Genomic DNA, 26393 nt, shown 5'->3' with positions numbered 1-26393 from the left:
TAGTGTACTTGACAAGCCGAGAAACTTTAGCGCGGGGTTCACTTGGGAGAAATCGGCTTAAGTAAGGGCAAGTGTCCACTGATACATTAATAAAATTTTCCTACCAATTTTCGGCAAACTATGGTTCCGAAATGACGGATTTGTGCACCAATGTTGGTCCATAATTTTGTTCATGTTTTCACATGATTCATTTATGAAAGCTTTTGTTGTTTGCGAACATCCTGTTACGTATGTGTATATAATGTGTTCCAGCATAACTGAAACGCCTCAGTAGTTTCAACTAAACTCGGTATTTACTTGACTTACAATCTGGAAAAAATACTGTGGTGGTGGTAACGGGTGACAAGTAAAAATAATCGAAAACGACCGATATTAATATCGAATCCATGGTTTTTTGGAAAATTTCACCTGGGAGAGGGAGTAATTTCTAAAATATCTGACTTCCCGTTTTCCGTTCATAACCGAGAAAATGTATCAGCCGTTTGAAATGAATTTTTGAACACATAGAACATGGATCAACCAGGAATTTTGTGATTTCACTTTGATTAAAGTGCGTATCCTAAGGGAGGAGGGGTTCAAATTTTTCGCAAAAAAATAATTCCATAAATGTATTTTTGCTGTGCAAAGAATGGCTGGAGCTTTCGGTTCCATATTATATTTTTTTCAAAATTATTTATTTCGTTCTAGGATTAAATCCACGTTTTGCTGTACGCTAGTGTACATAGATGGTCTACATAGGAATCGATGCGTCTGCACATCCAACCAGTTACACAAAATTACCGAATTCCCGTTATTGTAGTTATTCATATAGTGTGTGGTGTGCCTTTTGTTAATAGATTAATGGAAAATAGTGAAACAGATTAAGCTCTTTGGCTTCCGGCTCTGCAAAATCACGAAACTCACTGGATCTCTTGATCCCCTATCAGCTGTGGTTTATGATATTTCCGTTCATAGATAGTGAAAGTCCTCCTCGCAAGTCTAGTGCGTGCGCCTTAGGTTCAGGTGGTCCCGGATTGGACTCTTCATTGAGGGAGCATTACAAAATCTGAACTCATTATGGTAGTATGGATTCCACCTTAAACGGTAAGTCCACGTCGCATGTAGCCTCAGTGCTGGAAAGGGATGTTAAACTTCAAGATACAAGTAAACAAACAGAAGTAAAAGTAATATTAGAGAAATACTGGTACCTCATGTAGAGCACGATCGAAGGCACGCCTCCGGTGATTGGAATTTCTTAGCTCTGAGGGAATTTCGTCGTGGGCTATCCCTTTATATATATTCCAAGTCTGGGAGAACGTATTCCAAGGCTCAATTAAAGGAACTTAGTACATTGAGTCTTCTAAATTATATTAGGGAAATGTAATAGTACAAATATAAATAAGCAGGCTTGCGTTCAAAACTGAATTTTCTTGATAGAAATGATCCTCTGCGGAAGTTAATCTTCTGTTTATTTTGGGCCTTACAATGTGCCAATTCATAAATGTACACTCATGTCCAAAATTATTGTCGCATATCTATAACTGTCTTCTTGTAAGAATATAATTTGATAATGATTTTGCAGGGTACTTTTAATACTGATACTATATGTAGAGTCGAGAAGTGTATATTTGTGGTAAATTTCATAGGAAAAGAATTATAAATACGAAAATTAGCATGAGTAAAACAAAATGTTGCTAAATGGATAAGAACATTTTATTTTCGTTTTATTGTTCTTATTTACTGCTCTTTTGACATGAAATTTGCCACATACATGTCTTTGCCGATTATACACATACTAACATTATAAGAAATACCAGGCGAATTCGTTATCGAATTATATTCCTACAATAACATATTTATAGACATGCGACAAAAATTTTGGACATGAGTGTACATTTCACATAACTAACACTAATATGCAACCCTCGAAACATTTAAGAATTAAAGTTTGCGTAAACACATAGGCAAACGTGTTTAGATATTCTTAATCCTTATTATAAACTCACTCATTAATTTATGAATGTACGTTTTCATGATTTTCTTAATTGTCTTTGCAGAGCTTATTTATGAGTAAAACCAATAGTTGGTCTTCGCCATTTTGAGTAACAAATCAGTTTTGTTTCACATCGTGAGATTGAAGTAGACTTCCAAGCTATGCGGTTTCAATCCTGAAACCAGAGAAATAATGTGAGAGGGAGAACCAGTTTTAGGACGCTGAAGTCATGTCAAAATCAGTTTCTTGCTATACTTTTCAATTACTACTACATAGGTATATGGGAATGAATATTGAAACCGAAAGTGTACTAGTTTTTACTACTTCCGGTTTCAATAGAAAAATAAGAGATGAAATAAAATAGAGGTTCGGGGTCTATATCAAAAACTACTTGTCACTTTCTATTACCGTTTTTCTTAATTATAATATTGTAACCGGAAGTTTCAATGAGATTCTATCACTTCCGGTTTTAGTAGAGATAAAGAGTGGAGACAGAATCTACTTTTCGCTACCTATTACTATTTTGCACTATGTCGACCAACGTTAAAACCGGAAGTGGTCTATTTCTACCACTTCCGCTTGAAATAGAGGATTAAGGGAAGCGATAGAACCTATTCTTGAAATGCTGAATCGATTCGAGAAAGCAGTTTCTCGCTGTCTCTTATCGTTTCTGCTTTGATACCCGTCGATAAACGGACGGACATACTATAAGACTTCCTATGTTCACACATAACAATTTGGAAATCTAATATAACAAAGTTAGCTCATATTCTTCTTTAATGCATGATCATAGTATTCGATTTTTGATGTAGTCCCCTTCCTAACATAAAGAGTGTAAGGTGGGACATAAGTTAAATAAGCAACAAGGCACCAGTCTTACCTTTATAGAACTACCAATTTGTATTTTGGTATCTTAGAACCATTCAGTAAATGAGAATGTGGTAAAGTGTTTTGACCTACTGTCTTGCATTAAGTGTAGGGTGATGAACCATTTGGATTATTGTATTATCATTGAGGCTTTTATTCTTGTCATTGAATATCTATTGAAAGCATTCAATAAAACGAAGTATTGTTTGTACAGGATTTATAACAATAGAGGAAAACCAGTAACGTCAAATCTAGCAATGAGTCAGTAAAACTTGATTGTCACTTCTTTGATATCAAGAGGACAGATTAGTTAAATAGTAGAATGCAACTAAAGTCAGTCGCACCTGAGATTGAAATTTAAAAGCATTTAATTGTTGACCTAATTAGCAACCTCTTTGCGCAATTCTTATCAAATGATATAAAGTTAATTGCTCGCCTGATTTCATATACAGAGTGTCTCAGGAGGAAGAGACAATACTTTAGGAAATGGTAGTATGGGTGATTCTAAGCAAAAAGGTTCATATGAACATGGGTCATAATCTCAGCTGTTTAAGAGCTACAGACTGTGAACCATTTTTGACTTTATATTGCGTATTGCTCACCTTGTATTTTTTTTTTTGTCCTACAGAGGTGAGATATAGTGGATTTGGAAGGTGATGGAATGGCCTTTCCAAATGTATGCAACATGTGGTAGGTGGCAGTGTTGTCTTTAGAAGGGGAGCTATTGAGTGAAATTGAGAAAGTTGAAGTTATTTAAAGAAATTGGATGGCAACACTGATTCTCAAATATCCCTCAATAAATTCTCTTCCAGTGACACCACTGTCACTTGTTGCATACCGTTGAAAAGACAATTCCATCACATTTTAAATCCGCTATGTCTCACCTCTATAGAATAAATACAGGGTGAGTAATAAGCAACAAGTCAAAAATGGTTCACAACCTGTAGCTCTCAAACCGTTGAGATTAGGACCCATGTTCATGTGAACTTTTTTGTTTAGAATCACCCATACTACCATTTTCCAAAGTATTGCCCCTTCCCCTGGGACACCCTGTATACTGTTCCTTTTTCTCTCCCCCTTTTTTTTCAAAGCTCCTGGCGTAAGCACATTGACATAATGGTCACTTACAGTTCCACTCGAGTTGTATATATATATATATATATATATATATAATGTGTGTGTAGGGGGATACTTTATTTCTCGGTAACTACTGGCGGGATCTCAACGATTCAATAGGCCTGTCACCTAGGAACTAAAGATTGCCATATTTGTTGGTCAAGCTTGGTCAGGGACACACTAGCTCGACAACATAAACTATGTTCCACAGCTTTTAATGCCGGGAGTTCTGAGTTTGGTTCACTTTGCCTTATCTTAAGAGTAAAATTACTGAGAAATAGATCAATCACCGTCCTACATTTGATTCAATCATGGGTCGAATATGGAATTTTAATTCTAAAAATGAAATTTTAGATTCCTAAAATAGGCGCACTCAGTATATAAACTCGGTACTAAAATGCAAAAATAGACTCTAAAAAAGCTGGAAGAAAAGTGTGTATTGGATGATTGATACTTGTGTTATAAAAAAAATAATTTCTAAATTGCTGTATTTTATTATTGTAGAATGTTAAAATACTTGTAGTTCCATACAATAATTTCTACACTTGGTGAAAGAAAAGGTATAATATAGAGTTTAACTTCCTAATTGAGGGATCCTAGCTTCGGATTTCATGATCTTCTTTTAGATTTTCATCAGATGATGCCAAAATGGTACTATTAAATGTTGTGACCTCTTCCAAATTCCACCCTAATTCTTCTTTACATATACAGTTATTAATGTTTCCGGTTAGTATAGCGTAACTAACTATATCTGAAATTCCGTTACTAAGTAAGTTCAAGCACCAAGTAGAAATCTTAGGTGTTTAAATGATAAAATTGGTAAAGAAAACTATATTAAAAAACGTTATTAATATTTACTTTCTATGCGTAATATTCTAAACGTGCAATAATATGCATTACTATCCAACAAAGAATGGTGACTGAAGCAAATTTTTAGGGGTGTGACGAGACATAAATTGAAACTGCGTCGTCTCCAAAATGTGTCATGTCTCCATAGGCACCAAAACACACTGAAACTGGAATCCAATGCAATTGGAGGGTGCACATAACATTATGCAAGATCAATTTACATAGAACGGACCCTTTCCCATGACATTATCTCGACTCTGATTTTGTTGGATTACTGAATCACGTCATAGGTCTCAACATGAAGTTGTAATAAATATATACATTATTACAAATCCCGTGTAAGTGTAAAGAGAAATTTGATTCCTTGCTCATCAACATCTTAAAATTCTGCCTGGAAAATTGTTTGATCAGAATTATTTAATAACAAATTTGCAAAGCATATAAATGGAAAGGACAATATTAATCATAGTAATGAATAATGAGGCTTGTTTCGTAGAAGTTACATTGAAACTGGGATTAATGCATAACTTTATTTTTAATTCCATACATGCTATTAAATGTATGTTATTACTCTTAGAAAATGAAAGACAGTGAATACTACAAGCATATGCTACATTAAAAAGAAAAAAAAAAAATTGCAGCTTCCCGAAACATGTTCTTTGCCATTAGGTGCAGTTTTCACTTTTTTTTTTTTTTTGACCACATCAAAACATGACAATATTAGAATCACTCCACACTCCAGTTATACAAAATAATTCTAAAACCTAGAATTATGTTGAATTCACTAGATTTAATTGTATATAACTCGTACACGCCTAAACACACCACTTCACTCGTATGCTACACTGCAAAATAAGGTAAAAGCAGGTTGTTTCATATTACTCTCTTTTTAATCGATATTCCTTACTATTAGAAGAAAAGACATTTTAGGAACTGTCAATTTCTGTGCAATTAAAGAATAACTTGTGAAAAATTTATTTTTTGCGAAATGTTCTCTCAATTAGTTTCAAAGCGGCTAACATATCCAGCCCTTGTAAGAAGTGAAAGTATGCTGGAATTGTTGTGCTCCAAAAGGTTAATTTTTGGGTTATTTTCGGTGGCAATTAAAACCCAGTTCTTGTTGCTTTCTTAACTCCACGGGAAGACAACCGACGTACTTACGCAACGGCAAATATTATATGGCACCATTTTTTCTATGAACCAGTAATACATACAAAAACCTTATATTTCTAAATGAAACTATATAACTTAATGGGTTACTTCAAAAAAGTGGGGGGCAACTGCCCCCCTTTGTCCCCCCCTAATCGCCGCCCATGGATATAGTGAAGGCTTGGGTCCTGAAAAAACTCAAGATTTCAACGGATTTGCGTGTTTTGTGACCACACATAGCGAGGGGAAAAATGCTTTTTGGATGTTTGTCCGTTTGTTGCACAGGTGACTGTTCAAAACCAAATTTTTAGACTTGTATCGGGATATGAGAGATTCCGGGGGGTAAGTTTGTATTTTCTACTTACATGCAAAGTAGTAGCTGACCAGACGAAAAAAATCAAATTGCCAGTTTCTGAAACTGTTCTAATGATTTTAACATTTAATACTTCATATCATAGGATAAATAAATATTCTATTATTTCTCCTGTTGTATTACTTAACCCTGTTTTATAGCATTATTAGTTTTTCTAACAAAAACAAATGAAAAGTATCGTAGATTAGTAAGAAAGTTGAGTTTTGTGTGTGTGTGTTTGTGTGACGGTTTTCTAGAAAACTGTTTTGACAATTTTACCAATATCTTGAAATTTTCGTGAATAATTCTGCAATATATTAACTCATTTCTCTCAGAAAAAGACAAACGTTTACTTATGGTTGTTGAGTTTTTCTTCTTCAAATTTTACTGTAACAATTTATATTTCGTCAACAATCCTACAGAGTGGGTTAATTCATTTTTTTTTATTAATAAAGTTAATAACCAAATAAATGAATGAGAAAGTACGGTAGTCTGCACTTTATTATTTTATCTGAATACGACGACAATGAAGAAAATGATTATAAATTGTGAATGTTATCATTTACGATTATCATATCAACAGAAGAATGTCTTAATCGCTACTTTGATTGCTTTAGTGATTAACGATTATGTAACTGGCTTTTCAGACTTCCTATATATGTATTATGAATGGAAATATTTAATATTATCAATCTATAGGTGAACTGTAAAATAGATTATTATTTCTGAACATTCTTGCGGTATTCAGGAAATATCGCATGCTTGCCCATGTTTGGCTGGTAGCCCAAAATTTCGGAATAATTAGATGAAAAATATGAGTTCGAATATTGTGAGAAAATGAGGCTACCGAAAATCGTAATTTTATCCATACTGTATCTGGAAATTTCCGGTTTATTCCTTATATGAAAATTCCAAAATGCAGAGTATAAACACAAAGATGACTTAGAAGAGCGAGAGAATAGTCATAGGATTATGTTAAGGGCTAAACAGTTGTTGCTGCAGATTAGAGGGGTCTCACAGAATATATCAGAAGACATTCACCAAATGTATTAGGAGTATGAGGGAATACAAATGACGTAAATGTCTCATCATACTCTAAAGAACATCGAAATTGTACTAGAGAAATACTATAAGTGCCAACTGGGATAGATATAGGACGTAACTTTAGTTGAATGATCTGGGGCGGATATTGCTGGGTGGCACTGGAATCCTAAGTGAATGAATATAATTGTCAATCATAACAATTGTTCATGCAGTTTGCTTTCTTTTTGTTGTGCGGCTGGCATTCATGTTCAAGGACATTGTAGTGAATTCATCGTCACGTAGACAGTAGCATGCCATTTCCTGATTTCAGTGTAATTGATTAAATTTAAAAGGGTTAATTAATTAATTCAATTGAATTGAGAATCTATGCCATGCGAGGGACCTGTGTGCAACTGTTCCATGATTATTTTGTTCAAGAACTGATCTAAATGAATTGCAACATGCTAATTTGTTTCGATAGTATGAGATTTTGCGTAAGTGCTATTGTAAGTCTTAGTTTCTCAATACTAATCAAAGAATCCGGCTAATATTGACGTCCGGACGCGCACGACAGCTGTTAGGTAGAATCTAATAAAATAATCAGACAGTATGTATTAGCTAACTGTAAAACGAAGAAATATTTTGCGTATGAGACTTGTGATTTTAGATTATCTATGTAGAAGGGTTGTTAGGTGTACTAACAACTATGTTTTGAAACTACTTAGTAGTTATCATGTGTCATTTTCATTCGGTCAGAAAGTACTCGTTGAGTTATGTATCATGTGTTATGTCATATCCGGGCATTGAGTAAGCATAAATTCTACACGCGAATATTAAATTCATTTTCAAACTTATGATTTTATGCATGCCATCTACAACGGAAATGGCCACTAAGCCCGGTTCATAGGTATTACAAGTTAATTTGATTTTAGAATTAGAGTATGAAAATGAATATTGTATTATGACACTATATAATCGTCTACATGCATAAATTCTAAAGTGCAAATTTTACTTTACGTACAGTTTCACTCAAGGATATACTGATGATGATTTCGAGTTTAACGTCCCTTTCAGCAGCGAGGCTATATGAGACGTGAACCTACTGATTAACGTGGAATCCGAACCACATAAGCTCCCGCTGGGAATCGAACCCGGGTCTCCCATGTCAAGGATGTACTGAGAGGGAGTTAAGAGTTAGAACTCCCCCTCTCCAGAAATTCTCAAGTTTACAGTGAATAAAATGTTTTAAATCTTTTTTAGGTCGACTAATATGCGATTTCTGTGCATATCCCCTGATTTTTTTTTTTTCACCGATAGGAAACTTAGAATAAATTTTTAGCTTCCGGCGTAATTATATGGGATTGTATAGTTTCACTCCAGGTGTATGTATGTGGTATTTTATTTCTCAGTAACTTATAGCTGGATCTGAAAGAAATTTGGTGGGCAAGTAGCCCATTGTCTGAGGAATAAAGCTCACTATATTTGGTGGCCGACCTCGGTTCGGCAACGGTTCCACAGCTTTGCACGACAGGAGCTTCTGAGTTCGGTTCAATTCCGCTTGTTTAAAACTATAATTATCAAGATAATAATAATAAAAAAAAATCAGTATTACTTCTTATCCACATCTAAGAGAATCACGAACTTCAATATCCACTTACAGTTGAGGTTTAGTAACGGGCAGGGAAAAATCAGGATACTGAGGAATGTCCGTAAGTTGATTTATCAAAACTAGGAAAGAAAAAAATCTGAAAGCTTTAAAATTTGTGTGTTTTAAAAAGATCCAATATTTGGAACAGCCTTCTTCGAAACTCATTTTAAAAAATGGTGGCAGGGAGAGGAAATTCACTTCCTCATTCTAGTCAGATTTCAGCCGTAAGCAACGGAATGGCTAGACAGGGTTGTTAATCTCAACGAAACAAAAAATGTTCGGTGTGCTTCAAGAACTAGAAGAAAATCGAAATACATTTTGATATAATCATTTGCAAATCATTAGCTATAGATCATTACAAGTCGCAAACAATGTTGAGGAACTGTGAAATGATCCACTTGTAGCGGTTTCATTACAAAACCTGTGGGAGCCCCGGGTTCGATTCCCGGCGGGAGCTCATGTGGTTCGGATTCCACGTTAATCAGTAGGTCCATGACTCATGTAGCCTCGCTGCTGATAGGGACGCTAAACTAAAATCAACTCAACTCATTACAAAACCTACAGTACTTCTTTCTCTGTAATTTCGCTTCCACTTTCAATATCGGTTTCGGTTCCAGAACAGAAGAAAAATTCCAATTTCTGGGCCTTCGGTACCGAGTGCGTATATATATATATATAAATTAGAAAATCTATTTAAGTTCCACGCCCGAAATCGTAGTATTCCGCACTCAGGTGCGCAAACCCACTTGAATCCATTTATGCTTATCTGTTGTCTTACTGTTAACAATCCTGGGTTGAAAAAACATGAAAAAAAAAAAATATTGCATTAAAAATTTTTATGGAGGTCACTATTAAAATTATTATTTTGTAACTGTGTGCGTGTGTGAGAACCTAGAAATTGGGATCAGTTTCCCCTTTTACTCCTTATCATTGACCAGTTCCAGTTCCAAGGAAAGGATGATTGTAAAGCCTCCAAGAAAATATATATATTATGTCAAAATTGACTTTTAAAGCGAAGTTAGAGTGTGAAATTGTTATGTTTATCACATTTTTTATGAAAACTTGCAATATGAAGTTGATTCTACCCCATTGTTCTGCAAATAATATGTTTATTTCTTAAGGTTGGACGAAAGCACGTGGGAACTTTAATTAAAATATAATAAATATCATGAAAGTACCGTGGAGAAGACAGATTGTCAGAGTATAAACCCTCTTGTTGCACTAAAAGTACGTTCTTTATATACCTAGGTATAAAGCGCAATCTAATCAAGTGTTGAAATTCTGATTCTATTCTATTCATCTCCCTCGCGGGAGATTTTATAATTAAAAAGTCACAGCACTAAGGCCAAGTTGACTGCTTCACTAGAATTGTTTTAAATCTTTTTGTTGTTATTATAATATTGTAGAAGATGGCCCGTTCCAAAATGGACGAATTGGCCTGTTTCAAATAGTTCTGTTTCCACACTAGTTTGTGAATTAAAGAGGAAGGCAGAAGCGTAGAACATACAAAAAATTATGTAAAGCACTATCAAAATTGTAATACACTAAATTATGTCCAAAATTGAAATTGTTGTTAAAAATGAAATTGAAATAATTGAAGAGCATGACGCTCCATTGTGTAGAACATTCTACGCCATCTTGTCAACCTTCTGATTCTCATACCCGAATAATGTTACCATGCTCTTCTAACAATGGATAAACTTCATTGGGTCTAGCCACGAGCATTTATTGTAATTTTAAGCTTCAAAGCAGTAAGAAAATTGCGTTATACACGTTCAAGATATAATTCTACCCAGAGATATAGGACATTAGCAAACATATGTCGAGAGCAGAGTAAAGCTTATCAAGATTAAGGAGATTAAAGAAATAGCTTTATGATGTTTCTGAAATGTTAATAAAAGCGATTTTCGCCAATTGCTGCACTTTGTTTATAAAATGAAATGTTTTATGACCCACGATTATGAGCTTTAGGAGACGGATGGTTAATGGAAGTGGATGATTATAAAATACTTGGTGGAATGAGAATGTGGAAGGAAACGGGAGAACCTACGTACATGACCACAAATTCATATGGCCTAGAATCGAACCAATGGCCAAAGGTGAGCGATCTACGATTGAGCCGCCTCACTGATTGTTTTTCCTATCTTTGAAACCTCTCTACATTTTTTTTCTTGAGCACCAGAAGCATAGAACAGGATATGTTTCGACATCCTTCTCGTTCTCTCTCTGCATATTTAGTGTGTATTTTGTTGTTAAAGATAAATCATGTATTATTACTGTATTACATACTATTTAATTTAATTGTATTATTTGTTGGAATGCTCCCCTCTATTTCGTGACACCCTAAATTCGGATATTCTCCCCAAAAGCAATACTTGCCTTTAAGGATATGCATGAGAAAAAGTTAAATTATCTTGTCTCGAAAATGTGTCGTTATAGTGTTGTCTCGTACCGAAAAATATATCTGTTTCTGTTGGGAAAGCTCTACTTTATCACGAAATTTTTCTTTTCACTCTCGTGCTTAATTCCAGTTGCTTTCCAACTTAAATCACGATTCTGATTTCTGTTACTCATTTTCCTGGGTACGACTATGATTAAAAACCTGTTCCATATAAGATTATATATAATATACCCTAAAATTTTAATAACGCACTTCGTTCATGAACCTTCCTTATCGGAACTCTTGTTTACAGAGATAACCGATCCCCCAAGTGCTTGGGCGCAATCCACCCCAAATTTACAATTCTTTTCTTCCCGCCAATGAAAATAGTAGAGGAGACAGGATTTTGTTGAGACAAAAATCAAGATATTCATCACTTGTTTTGTAGACTAAAATTTATTCAATTTCGGAATTTTTTCCGTTTCTAAAAGTATCATTTTGTTCATAAACTGTTTATGCTAAATTACAGACGTATAATTGTTTTTTGTATATTGAAATTTTCTTTAAAGAAGGTCGGATTGAAGAAATTAAAATATGAATCGGCGTTGAGTTTCACCCGGACTGTACAACCTTTAAAAATATATATCTTTATCAATTGGGATCGTCATGTAAACATAACAAGATCTACGTCATTCAAGGTCGTTAACGATTTGCGATGTACGGAGTGGGGGAGGTACTAACGGCGAACTCCTTTGGCTTTGACTACATCGGCTTGAACGCATTTTCGTATTCACCTGTCCTTCCTCTATGTATGAATCGAAATACTTCTTTCGTTATGCCTGACAGATTATCCATGACGTAAAATCCTTTGCTTTATTTTTGTTTCTTAGTTGGCTTCTATTACCTAACCGAAGCAGTGCGTTGCAGCTAAGTGTGAATAATAAGCCAAATATTCATTCATTTCTCTACTAATTTTTCACTTCCCGTTTGAGTCAATATAATGTTACCAATGGCAACATTGAATTACTAATAAAAACTGTAACACACAGTATCGATTAACAACAGTGAATCATAATTGGAAAGAACATTGAATTCGTTGATTAATGCGTCGTACTCTATTAACCATTGACAGGTGTTATGTGTAGTTTAGTTGAATTTAGTGTTCAAATTTTAGTTGTGGGACTATTGATTGATGGAAAAGTAATAGTATTTCAAATAGTAGAATCAAATTTAGTACGAATGATTTGTTAATAAATTACCTTTGCACTGCCGTAGCTAATTTAGATATTTCCCACCAGGCGCGCACCGAGAATTTTTTTGTTGGGGAGGTATCCAAGCTTTGCGGGAGGTTTCAATACTACAAGCTACTCGGTCTATGTAGTATTGAACGGGTAAAATTCTGATCCCGAAAAGACGATAAGTAATTGTAAAATACTTCCACCTATACTTTCAGAAGAAAAAAAAATGATAGAACTAGATTGTTTTTATAAGAAAAATTATACAGGTGAAGTGTAAGATCAAAGTTTCAAGATACATCAGTCATTTCTCTGTTAAACAAGTATAGTTTTATTGAGAAAATTTACAAATGTATGTTAAGAGTTTTGGGGAGAGTCTGGACCCGGTGCGTCCTTGGCTCCCACTTTGTCATATTGCATGAAACATAAGTGCAATCATAAAGACCACAATTACTACTAGCATGTATCAATTTACTCTATGCACAAAGTGTACGGAATAAATACACTTTTTTACTTTTACACCACACACATGTTCTAAGTTTGAATTATGTAAATTTTGTATTGTAAATTCTCGTGAAATCAACCTAATTCGCGAATCAAACAAAAATATATTTATCCTTACGTATGTATTACTACATTCAAAAGTCAAAAAAAAAAAAAAAAAAAAATCTTGCAGTTACGTCCCATTGTTATAACGTATGGGCTAAAGCAGACGGTGATGATGAGAAATAAGTGGAATGTAAATTATGGGAGGAAATAAATCCGAGAAAAGCCATGTACACGGTGTTTGTCCACCACTATAGAAATTCGAAATAAGATCGATAATAACGTGTATTTGAGGTTGTCTTTGAACAAATTTTCTACTAGGTAGCTAGTTCACATATCTTTTCGTGAAAAACTAAATAAAATTAGTTTAACGTCCCACTTTTAGTGCCTTTTAGGCTAAAGAAGACTGATAATTACTGAAAGTGAATAACGACAAAATTAATTTTTTGTGCTTCCAGGTGGAACCTGGATCCACGTGCACTATAAGCATACGTGCTAGCCACTGGAGCACCCGTGAGGGCTTACCTCTTAGTCTTTTAGTTCAATTCACTTCAGTTGATTCCCGCTCATTGTGAGAGATTCTTAGTGTGGGTCAAGAACCCAATTCACCTGAGTGCTCTTCGTATTTTCTTCTTTCATTTAAGCTCCGAGTAATCGATATTGCGATGAATCAATCTTCAGAAATTCGTCTTTCCTAACTATATAGATATCCGTTGTCTGCAGTATCGTATAGATATATGTTTATGTAGTTTCCCACACAATACTGGGCAAAGGCAGATGTCGAGTCGACTGCTGGATACAACTAATGGGTGGTTGTTCTGCCAAGGAATTCCCGACTATACTTATTAAGAGATGTATCAGAGTAGTTCTTGCTTACACCATTTCCGGACACTCTCTCTTTTACTGTGGTGGCCATATCTGCAAAGATATCAAGTTACTTTATGATATTATCATCAGACTTTGAAGCATATTCGTAATCACATGTCACTACAAAACTCCTCGAAAGGAATAAAATGGAAACATACTAGTAGGCAATAAGATAAGTTTTCTTGAACCTCACTTTAAATATTCCATCGTAAAAGATTTAAGAAGGCAGTTTTTGATTCTGGAACTCTTCCACAGTATTAAAACAATTAACATGATACCCGATTTCTAGAGATGTTATCTTGTCGTTGAGCGGTACTCAGTTTAAAGTAAATGCGTATATTACATGGTTGAAAGGAAGAACAAATATGCAATGGTATTTGTGTTGAGACAAAAATATACTTTAAAAAAGTTACATTATGGGAGTGGATGCTATCAGAAGTGTCAAAACAATACTTGACCATTTTGTCCCCATTAACTTAGCATGTTGTATCCAGTTTCATGGCAACCTTTTAGTAACCTTTTAGAACAGAGCTAGTACTGTAAACTTCAATTCATATCTTTCTGAATATACTGTTCATCGACAATGGTATGGGTTGATTAAAAAAAAAAAATCCAGCACTTGTTAAATTGTTTAATAAAACTGTATGTGGCGCATTTCAATTGGTAAGAGTCCAGATCTAGTAAGTTACATGATGTCCCACGTCAGGGACGTAGCCAAGGGGAAGGGTCCGGGGGATCCGGATCCCCCCTTCGAGACCAGAAATGAAAAAAAAATTAAGGAAGGATGAAACAAAATAAAATGAGAAAAAGAAGGATCAGCGTTGAAAATGAACTAAAGGAAGCTTTTGGTTACTCTTTCTTATGAGGAAATTTGTATTACTTGCTATACATGGTTGCGAGAGGTGAGCGATATATCCTGGAAGAGTCAGGGAATTTGAAATTTCTAGAAAAGTTGCGGAGTTCTCAGAATTTCTGCTACTAGTCAGGGAGATTTCAAGCTTCCGAAAGCATAGTGCCGTTGTGTAACAGCGTGGACATTTATTATCATGATTTTTCGTCATCGCATGCTTGCAATATCAAACATGTTATTTCAAAAACAATTTTCTACTGCTCCTTTCAACTACTACTTGAAACAGATAATAGTTGACGTAATAATAAAAACAAAAATATATGTGGAATGAAAGTTCTGTTAACATTTGATTCAACAGAAAAAGGAACGCAGATATTGCAAAATATTTTACAAGACATTATTGAGTATGTACTTTTTATAATAGTGAATATCTACTTTTTATAATAGTTGAGGTCATAATGAAAGGAAAATTATTATATTTGAATAAACAGAGGAAGGATGTAAATATTGTATAATCTTTTTCAATACTTTTTTTTTTTAACTCGAGATTTCTTCATACTTACCAACATATTCTCACAAACCAATATATGTTGATAGTAAAGTAGTTTAGATTGATCGAGCTCCTGGGCCTTCAGAATTTCATGTCACGTACCCCCTCCGTTACAAAATCCTGGCTAAACGAACCAATATATGGTCCAGTAAAATTGCTTAGAATGATCGAGCCCCTGGTGTGATGACTACAGTATTTCATGTCACGGACCCTCTCCCCTTCACGAAATCCTGGCTACTTGCCTGCCCACGTATATTTATACTATATTGACCATCGTATTATATCAGTAGTCGATAAAAGTATTAAGCCTTTTGCATTAGAGATGACGTTAGTGTCCTAAATCTCAGTATATTAGTCATAGCGGGTCAGGCCTAACGTCATTTGGCAGCTGACAGTTTAAGCTATTAGATGTGCAAAAAGTGTTGGGAGTCCCTATAATCAGACGTAAATTATTGCGCCGTGGAGATGAGTGGACTACATTTTACAATTTTATTTCGATAAAGGTACGAATCCTTCACAAGATTGTTAATAAGTGGGTGTTATTTATGGGCAAGATATGTTATGGAAAGCAACAACCAAAAGATGGTTCAGTCGCTTTCATTCTGGAAATACCAATATCCAAAATGCTTCTCATAGCGGGTGACCAACAACAGCTAAAGTGGATAATACTCTGGCAAAAGTTGAACAAGATCGACGTGTGAGAAGTCATGACATCGCCAATGACTTTGACATCCATTAACAAACATTGTTAAACCACTTGGAGAAAGCTAGTTACAGAAAGAAGTTCGACGTTTGGGTGTCACGTGATCTGACTCGAAAACATTTACTCGATCGAATTTGTGTCTGCGAATCTCTGCTGAAACGTAACAAACTTGAGCCTTTTCTAAAGCGGTTGATCATGAGTGACGTATAATCTGTGACAAGAATGTGAAAAAAAAAAAAAAAAAAAAGTTGGTCGAACCGAGAAGCTCCACAGCTTGTGGCAGAGTCCACATTTACTCCCAAGAAGGTTATGCTGTGTGTTTGGTGAGATTAGAAGGGCATCGTGCATCACGAGTTGCTGTCGCTGGGCAGAACGATACATTCGGACAGATGCTGTCGACAATTAGTGTGAGTGTATCTAACAATTCAAAAGAAACGGGCAGAACCAGTCGATAGAAAGGGTGTCATATACCACGCTAAAAACGCCAGACTGGACACATTTTTAACGGCTCTCACAAATTGAGATAATTTTGCTAGAATGTTTTAATGCATCTACCATGTAGCGTAAGCCTGGCACCATCAGACTATCATTTGTTTTGGTCTCAGCAAAACTCCCTGTATGGTGTTAAATTAGTTCCAAAAGAGGCCTGTGCGAACGACGTATCACACTTTTTTTGACCAGAAACCACAGAAGTTCTGTAGCGACGAGGGTATGTGATGTTGCCAGAAAAATGGCAGAAGAAGGTCCTTTAACAAAATGGTGCATATATGTTTCCATAATATTTTCAAATCACAATAGACATATTCTCAAATTTGACCTCCGCAGGCTCAATACTTCTTAGATTCTTGATAAATAAATAAATAACTTGTAAGAAGAAATGTGTTTCGCACTTAAGATGTAATAAGCGTTCAGCAAATTCATTAATAAGCATTTAAATAGACTTAATATTGGAATGAAGCGCTGTTTTAAAAGTCTATGTATTCATTTTATTTTAACCTATTTTCCATTCGTCTTAAAACCAAGGATGTATTTAAAATTCTCAGCCAAAATTACAAGCACATAATCAAAGCTGATACCTGCTGATCATGCGGTAAATATTTAAATGTTTCGGTATTTATTTATTCCTTTATTCTTTCATCGGCATGGAGGTTAGGAAAGGTAAAAAATGTTTAGAGAAGGTTAGAAAAGGTAAATGTTCAAAATCAACATTATCATGTCTTTGAGGTCGCATTATGGGAAATGGCTGACCCGTTTGAAATAAATTTTGAAAGATAGATAGATACATCATGCTGGATTCTTATATCATTGTAATTAAACATTTATGCCAAAAATAATCTTATTGATTTTTTATCATTACCCTTTCATTGAAATGCATATCTTAAGAGAAGGGAGGGTTTCAAAAATATTATATAAACTTATTCTCCCCGTGGATAGGCATTCAACAAGTATAGAATAGGAATAAAATCCCGTATTATATCAGGATTCAAATCTGTGGGTCAGCCGTCGAGGATTCCTGTAGTTTTCCTAAAAGCATGCCAAGCAAATACTGAAATATTACCGCAAGATAATCACTATCCAAATGTAGAGAAAATAGAGGTGTATCTTTAGTATTTTTTCTTAAGTGAAGCTTTTTCGATTCATAATTAACTGACACATGAAGAAAGATTTTATTTGTTTGAGCTAATACTCAAGTATGTATTACAAAAACAAAGTGAATGTAGTATGTTGTTTGTTCATATTACAATGAACACCGTTACAACGAATTTAATCGAGCGCGAACAAAATTCATGACTGTCAAACATATTTGTTTTTTCAATGGTGTTCTGCTCTGGAAATCTCTTGATAAATACATATTTTAGGCCAATTCTGAAATTAGAAACGATTGAAGAAAGTAGTTATAATCACATTCAAGTTATCATTTCAATTTATGTTTCGAAGTATATTTTTGGAGGTGTGCTTTTTTGGATTTAACAATCCCCCTTCCCCTCCCCCCAAAATGTGTGTTTTAGGACTAGGAAAAATTCCAACAACCCTGGGTCTACTTGTACATAACCTCGGTCCTGAACGGGACGCTAAACTCTGAATCAACCAATTAACGAATTTTATAGTTTTGATGCAAAACAGATAATCCATATTTATTTGAAATATGTAATTCATAAGAAGTGTAATATACAGTTATTTCATTTCAGGATTAGCAGTGAAATTAATTAAACCAGAACCATGGTGGAACAACAAAAGGACCAAGCCCAAGTCAGTGATCTCGTTTACGAGGATGAGAACCATCATTACAAGGTTCTCCAGGCCCTTAACATGATGAGGAAAAACAAACACTTTTGTGACGTTGTGCTTAACGTAAGTGTTATAATAGTAACTGTATATATAAGCAAAACGAGAAAGTTTTAATATATACAGTTTCAGTGTTTGAAAATGTTCAACAAAATATAGTACCTTTCAGTAGAATTATAAACACCGTAGATTTATTATCTCAGTGGCACATACATAATTTTAAGTCTACATCATATATTCAAACGCTAGTTTGTATTTGTTTTAATGCAGTTAGCAGTTTTTTTCTTTTAGCGATCACATAGTAGCTTGTGGTTGACAGCTTCAATAGTTTTGTCAGGTCTCTCGTTTGCTTTCACTGTATTCATCCAGAAATTATTTCATAATTTGCTTCCATTTATGTATCCATCTTTGAGTTGCATGGTCCAACCACTGGACGTTAATTTTTCATTTTCTGTCTTCAGACACTAAGAGATGTACACCTTGTCTCAAAAAGGTTGAGCGCATTCTTTATTGGTGTTTTGAGGCAAAAATTTTCAAAGTCCAACTTCGGGTATCTTCGGGAAATAGTAAACCAGGTTCGAACCTCCAAGCCAGCCTTTGTAATCGGGAAAAAGTTTACAGATGTGTTTTTCTTCTTTTAAATATAATAAGACTTGTTACCAAGTGTAGAAAAAAAGCAACATTGATTGAAATATTTAATGATACAATATTTCGAAACTTTGTATTAATGTCAGCAAATGTTTGTTTGTCATTTAGCTCTCCATACGTGATGGAACATTTAGATACGTAAACGAATCTTTCCATATGTAAAAGAATGCTCAAAGTTAATACATAGAATATAATTATCACCTGAGTACTAAAATAAAAGTTAAAGTAGAACAGAAACAGCGTTTGTAATGGATATGAATGTCATAATTGTCTTGAGAATATTTATACATCGCTAAAAGTACCTTAGCAGAAGTCCTTGTGTTAGCTCACTGGTAAGTTGTCGGACCTTAAATCATAAGGTTATGAGTTCGAATCTTCTCTGGGTCAATGCCTTTTTTTTTAAATTATATTTTCCGCAATGCATGAAAAATTATATAAAATAATTACATTAAAATATATCAGTTGTATATATATAACATAATCATTGCAGAATGTAGTAATTATTATGTTTAAAATATAAAATCTGAGATAATTTTTACAGTAGGTGGGTATTATATATGAGAATGTTAAATGCAAGTTAGGAAAATCGTTTAATAGCAATAAATAAATTATGTAGTGTATTTATTTGCAGCTATTTGTCATACAGATGTAACTTCTCAATATTCTCAATACAGCATGTCATTTACATTCGTGAAATACAGTATATTCCTACGAATATAGAAAGTGTGTAAACAGAGTATTCAAAGTCGGATCCTGCTTCAAGACACATAACTTTTCCCGATCCCCTTAACGTCACGGGAAGAAACACAAATTCTCTTTAGAACGGAATATCGTTACTTAGAGTCTCATTCGAATACGTTGAATATGCTTTTGTATATTCATTTCTCTCTCTCTCTCTCTCTTTTTCGCTTTGTTTATGTGTTGCGGAATATCCCAAGTTGAATACAACATTTGCAAAGTATATGACCATCAGTGTAATGGAATACCGGAAATTGAAAGTCGTGTTTCTTCAGGTTGGATTTGCGTGTTCATGTTAGCTCACTGGTAGAGTACGGGCTTGTTAATGAGGTCGTCTTGAGTTCAAAGCCTGCAGAGAATTATCTTTTTTTTTTTTTTTTTTTTGTTAGTAGAATTGCACAGAAATCGGATTCAAGGAGTGGTTTACTTCTAGAAATATTTTCAGAACCGTTTAGGTAGCCCTGAAAAGGACTGTTTTCGGGAGTTAAGGCGGGGACATTGTGTCCAATACTTATTTTATTTATTTAAATCCGCTGACTCCAACAAGAGAATCCCAATTACAGGAGTCTTACATAAAATATTACATCTATGTTATCAATTTAAAACAAACACTAGAATAAAAAAAATTCACCCTTCTGAATTTATTACACGCCCTATTCTTCTGGGCATGGAATCTATTAAATGGGTGACAAATTTATCTCCTTCCCCTACCTCCAGCTATGCTTCGGAAACAAGATGCCACAGGTCATCTTGGGTTCTGGTGGATCTACCTCAGGCCAACTATCCCTTAGAGTACTCTTCACTTCTGCCCACATATTTTCCATGAGATTGAGGTCTACTCCACGAGGCGGCCAGTCAATTAAATCAATCTCAGGCTGCCCTGCGAACCATTCCTAAACCACACGGGAAGTATGTATTGGCGACTGGTCTTGCTGGAACTGAATTACACCATCAGGCTGAAATACTCGTACAGATGGCACCATGATATTACTCATAATATCTAAGTATTGAGCACTGTCCAGGTGTCCTTCAATTCTGTAAAGCTGTTCTGCTCCGCGCCTGAAAATCCAACCCCAACATGAAATAGATACATGGCCACTGCGATTTCAAGCAGCAACACATCCAGGGTCATATCGGGTGCCTCTCGGGCGATACACAAAACGGCGTCCCTCATTTAATGTTGTGAATATGGATTCATCTGAGAAAAACACGTTTTCCCAATTGCGACCCACATTCGCCTGTGCAAACGCGAGACGGTAAATTTTGTGGTCGTCTGAGAGTTTCTCAACCTGGGAGTCGTGGCCCTTAGGAGGTCGCGAAGATAAGCGGAAGAGATAAATATAGTTAGAATCTAATACCGGAAATTATTTTGAATTTTGTTCTGATAGGCATACTTTTATTTTTTATACATACTGTACAGAACAATAAAAAATAAGTCTACTGAACATTGTCAAAGGGTGCAGAGTTGTTTAAAAATGAATTTAAATGAAAGACGTATGATATGATACTAATGAGAATTGTATATAGAAATACTAGAAAAATACACATGGAACAAAACCTGCACATTGAAATACAATTAAAATTGAAACCTAATGAGATACCTAAGCATGGTGTAATTTCACTAGTGCAGCAATGCCCGGTTCAATCTTCGTGACGAACATTATGAAGCCATTTTCAACTGATAAGCGATTTATTGTCTTTGTTTTAATGTTTACCATGAAAAAAAAAAACTTTCGCACAAGTACGATGTAGCAAATGGAATTTTTACTTTAAAGCAGCAGATACCAGACCAGGATATTCTTCTCTCCTCATCAGGCAGAACTTGTCCAAGTCTTTGTTACAGAAAACCAGTTGCAAAGACTTGTAGCATGATCATTCTATTATTTGGTTAAGAAGTTGTGGGCTTAGATCAGATACGTTAATGGCCTCTTCAAAGAAGGAGTTTAACATCCATCTTGAACCAGCACCTTCGTCGTTGGGAATATACGTAGATAGTACAGTTACTGTATCCACTGTCAATGCCGGGCGCCGAAAAAAGGGGGCACAAATTTCGTAGGAAGTGTGTTACTCATGTTAGGAAAGTAGGGATGCACGCGAGACAAGACGAGACGAGACATGGAAAAGTCTCGTCTCGTCTCGCAACCTCAAGCGTTGGTCTCGTCTCGCGTAAGGTCTCGTCTCGCAAATGTGAAGTCTCGTCTTGCATAAAATTTTGAGTCTCATCTCGCGTCTCGCGCCAGACTTTCTTGCATGGTCTCGCATATATTCTAGGTCAAAATTTTGCAATGTGTTATTCTATGGCTGTTAATGAATGATGATGTGATATTCTGTCCGAAGGCAGGTATTTGACCTAAAAGTCCCTTGGCAAGGTGAATGGTGGTTTGCCATTGCTTTCCATGGGATGAATGTTCATAACATCCTAAGGAGACGGAACCTAGAGTTCAATATGGTATCCGAACTTGTGTCCCCTCCGCTCCAAATTAAAAGAAAAGTTGTGCTGGAATTTGATCGCTGGACCATTAATTTTCGTCAAATTAATAGCATAATTTACAGCAAAACCAGCATAAATTGTTGCTGGATCTAACATTGTTTTCCAGCTTAGAGGTGTCCAGCAATATTTGGCTCTTCTAAAATATCGTCGCCACTATCAACATTTATACGTTTTGGTCGTTTCCTTGAAGGGTGATTTTCCAGTATAAAGATGTTTTTATATCACCAAAAGTGCTTGTACACAACAGAAGAACTCCTCACAACACAATACGACCCAATTCTTTTGGTTCGTTCGGGCTTGTAGCAATGTTGGATTATCGCATTTTATCAACTTTCGCTTTCAACTTATACTGCCAGATCTAGAAAATAAAATTACTGACAGATATAGGGCCATTCCTACCATCTCCCACGAAACCTATAGGGACATCCTGCCAAACCAGTATTTGAATTAAACTTCCGAACTAAAGGGGGATGTTTTTGATAAATATATAGAAAGAAAATACTTATTCCATGTAAAAAATATCATGTTATTTCTGCGAGCCGGGCCAGGGATAAACTTTGACGAGAGGGGATTTCCCCGCCATTCCCCAACATTAATCGTTAGTGAATGTAAAAAAAAAAGAGTTAAAGTAATGTGAAAAAGACAGAAACAACAGAAATATCATATTTCGCAGCAATAGGGAGTCTTATTCGCTTTTCAGACCAAAAATAGAAGTTCATGTATTCGTGCGCGCCCGCGTGTATATGTTTGTGTCGCAAAATAAAGTCCTAAATCGATGCTGTAATAAATTTCCAATTTACAAAGCTTTTCTTTTTTAGAAACTAAAGAAGGCTTTAATCCTGAAAATTAACCTTGATTAATAATAAATCTCATAAAATGTCTATTGCCCCAATCACTTTTTTGTTCCTGGAGGCATTAACGCTCAACTTAGAAAACTCAATAAATGTAAAATTACTAAATATACAATTAAATGTAATTCATAAATGTTGCGAGACTGCGAGAAGTCTCGCGAGACTTCTCGTGCGAGACTTAACCGAGTCTCGTCTAGCGTCTCGTCTCGCATGGTTTAGTCTCGTCTCGCGTCTCGCATAAAATTTTCACTCTCGTCTCGTGTCTCGTATCGCAAATGCGAGACGAGACGAGACTTCTCGCGTCTCGCGTGCATCCCTATAGGAAAGTGCATGTGCACATGTATAAAATAGAAGGAAAAACGTAATAAAATGTGCTCAAAATCAAGAAAAGGCAGAGTTTACTTTTGAAAATTTTATTGAGCTTCGTGCCAACCATGGTGGTGCTTCGCAGCTAGTCTGTCGACCTCACTCATATATACGGAGACATCGTATACTCTCGCCCCGAGCGCTGATTTTCCATGCCACGGCACTGTTCACTATAAACAAGAAATGGATTCTACTATTATAGAAATAGGTATGTTAAAAATCTCACACAAGCTTATTATAAAACACAAATTATAAAAGGGTCGCTGGCAAGAGGATGTGATAAAAGGAGATCGTGATAGGAATTAGATTGAGAACCACTGGCCTAGAGTAATTTTAACCAAATTTCTTATAGTCTGAAAAAGAGTGCTGTCGGGTTACCTATGGTGAATGGGAGGGGGATACATATAAAAGATTGCTAGAAAATGATCGGTATTAGTGTCGACTTCATAGTTTTCGGGGTCGCTTAGATAAATAGTGTGACTTTCGATTTCGCTTAACTCCGATTAAGCTCTCATTAGTAGGGATGGGCACGAGCGACTTTTCTTTGAAACTCGACTCGACTCGAAACAAACATCTTTGAGGTCTACTCTAGGACTCGGCGCGAAAAATATCCTCCAACTCGACTCGGATTAGAGTCGAGTCAAACTAAAACGAGCCAAACCTAGACAATACATAGACAATATAATTATTCTCTTATCAATTATACTACTATTACTACAAATAATAATAATAATAATAATAATAATAATAATAATAATAATAATAATTATTATTATTATTATTATTATTATTATTATTATTATTATTATTATTATTATTATTATTATTATTACAACACCGTGTATAAACATGAACGATAGATGGTTAGTAAAGGAATACTAAAAGCTAGTTGACTGCCGACGTCGGTAGTCATGACGTCTACAAGGCAAAGACATCGTTCATTACCCTAAGCTGTAAGCGTCGGTGGACTACAGATGGTCAACTATTGACCTCTCGCCAAAAATTGGTGGCCCCGCAGCGACAATCCGCTGTGGCTCCAGTTCCATTTTGAAAACTTTACTACCAGCGGCAGAGACGCGATGAAACGACAACGAACCACAAAATTACTCTCCCAAAATATGTTAAAATGCCTATATGTGTGATTTGTTTATATTTAGGTGAGTCAAAAAAAACACAAAACAAATACCCCGGGGAGGACGCGAACTATCAATATTACGATTACTAAGCACGTGTTCTTCTGATTTCCCTACGGAAACGATCATAAAAAGCTTGCTTGTTGATGGATAAATCATTGACGTCTTAATTTAGCCAATCAGACAAACCCCTACATCTCGAGTTCTAGGAGGTGATACCGTGAACCGTTTCAGATTTATTGCTTTCTGGTGGGGTACTATCTATGTGCAAAATTTGAGCATAATAGCCGACATGCATCTTCGGTGCCTCTTATCTTTAGTACAATTTTAACCAGAGATGGTGTGGGTCAATGAAAATTTGATCCACGACCCACCATGATCCAGTATCACCCACCACCCAAATGACCCATTGGCCCACTCTGACCCATCATCCATCGTGATCTACTCTGACCCACCACCAACTGTGAACCACTCTGAACCATTGCGACCAACTCCGACCCATCGACATCAACTCTGACCCATGATCCACGTCCTCATCTCCGTTGACTAAAGAGGCTACACTTGTAATAAAACAAGACTGTGAAATTATCACTTACCGGAGTTTGAATTTCTACCGTCAATTTCTCAAGCACCTCTCTGTTACTATGCTGGTGGATCTGACCTTTACGATATATAATGGCAAAGTGTTTCTCAACTTCCGAATTAAAATGAATTTAAATTTATCATATATAATTATTTCTTTGTTGCCTTACAGACACATTTCAGTAGAAAATAGGATGAAATTTGAAAGTCTCAAATCAAGGAAAAGTAGACCAACGTAAAAAAAAGAAAGAAAAACTAATTTTCTATATCATTAAGCACCTGGAGTGCCACTCTTTATCTAATCCACCTCGAAAATTATGGATTCGACACTAATGTCGGTCTTTTATATATATATATATATATATATATATATATATAATTTTGATGTCAGCCCCTGTCATTTCTCCTAGGAGAACAAACGGATACTGCCACCGTTAGGACTAAATTTGGTCTTAAATGACATTAAAATTTCTACCAATTAATTTAGCGACCAGTGTTGCATTTAAAAGCTCGGCGCCTCTACGCTCGAATATGCTTAATTAGTGAATCTATTACATTTAAATACCACTCACTACATGCTACAGCTAGAACTACGTAACAAAAAATAACAAATGTGAAACGTGTTCTGAATTATTTTTAGATTTCTTACGCTATTATTATACATATTAGAACAGTAAAAGAGGATTGTTCATGAAATAGTATATTTGCTCTTGATTTTTAACTTTTTCATACGGAAAAAATTAAAATATTATTCAAGTTTTAAACTTTGCACTCTGCAAATATATTGCCCTCTAGGCAATGGGACTAATGTGAAATGCGGACTAATGTGGACTAATGGGAAATGCGGCAGTTAGCGGCGCTGAAAATTTACGATTCGATTCTAATATCGGTTGATTTCGATATTTTTATGTCGCTACGTAACCACCCTGGGCGCTAATGGGAACTTAATTGGACTTGAATTGAAAGTAGAACTATTCACCTAAGCGACCACGAAGCTATGGATTCGAGACTAATATCGACCAGTTTCTAGCATTTTTGATATGTATCCCAACAGTACTCTTTTCCAGACTGTAAGAAATATAGTTATAATTGCGCTAGATATATCAGAATTATGTTGAAACACACACATCCATCCACTTTTATATTCTGTATAAATAGAGAGTGAGCGAGCGAGCGAGAGCGAGCGACTAA

The 26393-nt window shown here is 35.4% G+C and overlaps 1 protein-coding gene across 2 annotated transcripts in view; it reads left to right on the top strand.

The window, feature by feature from the left end:
• LOC145673773 (influenza virus NS1A-binding protein homolog) overlaps window positions 1–26393 on the top strand; it is a 109235-nt gene that overhangs the window by 38486 nt on the left and 44356 nt on the right. For both annotated transcript variants that reach the window (XM_081743530.1, XM_081743537.1), the window contains exon 2: window positions 18297–18459. In XM_081743530.1, the coding sequence (XP_081599656.1) occupies window positions 18328–18459 (132 nt within the window). In that variant the 5' untranslated portion in view covers window positions 18297–18327. The remainder of the gene's footprint in view (window positions 1–18296; window positions 18460–26393) is intronic.

The sequence above is a fragment of the Thermobia domestica genome, chromosome 2 (genome assembly GCF_964235325.1).
Source record: "Thermobia domestica chromosome 2, izTheDome1.hap1.1, whole genome shotgun sequence".
Classification (NCBI taxonomy): Eukaryota; Metazoa; Arthropoda; class Insecta; order Zygentoma; family Lepismatidae; genus Thermobia; species Thermobia domestica.
The sequence above is the reverse complement of the archived record's forward strand: the minus strand, read 5'-3'. Positions and strand labels throughout refer to the sequence as shown.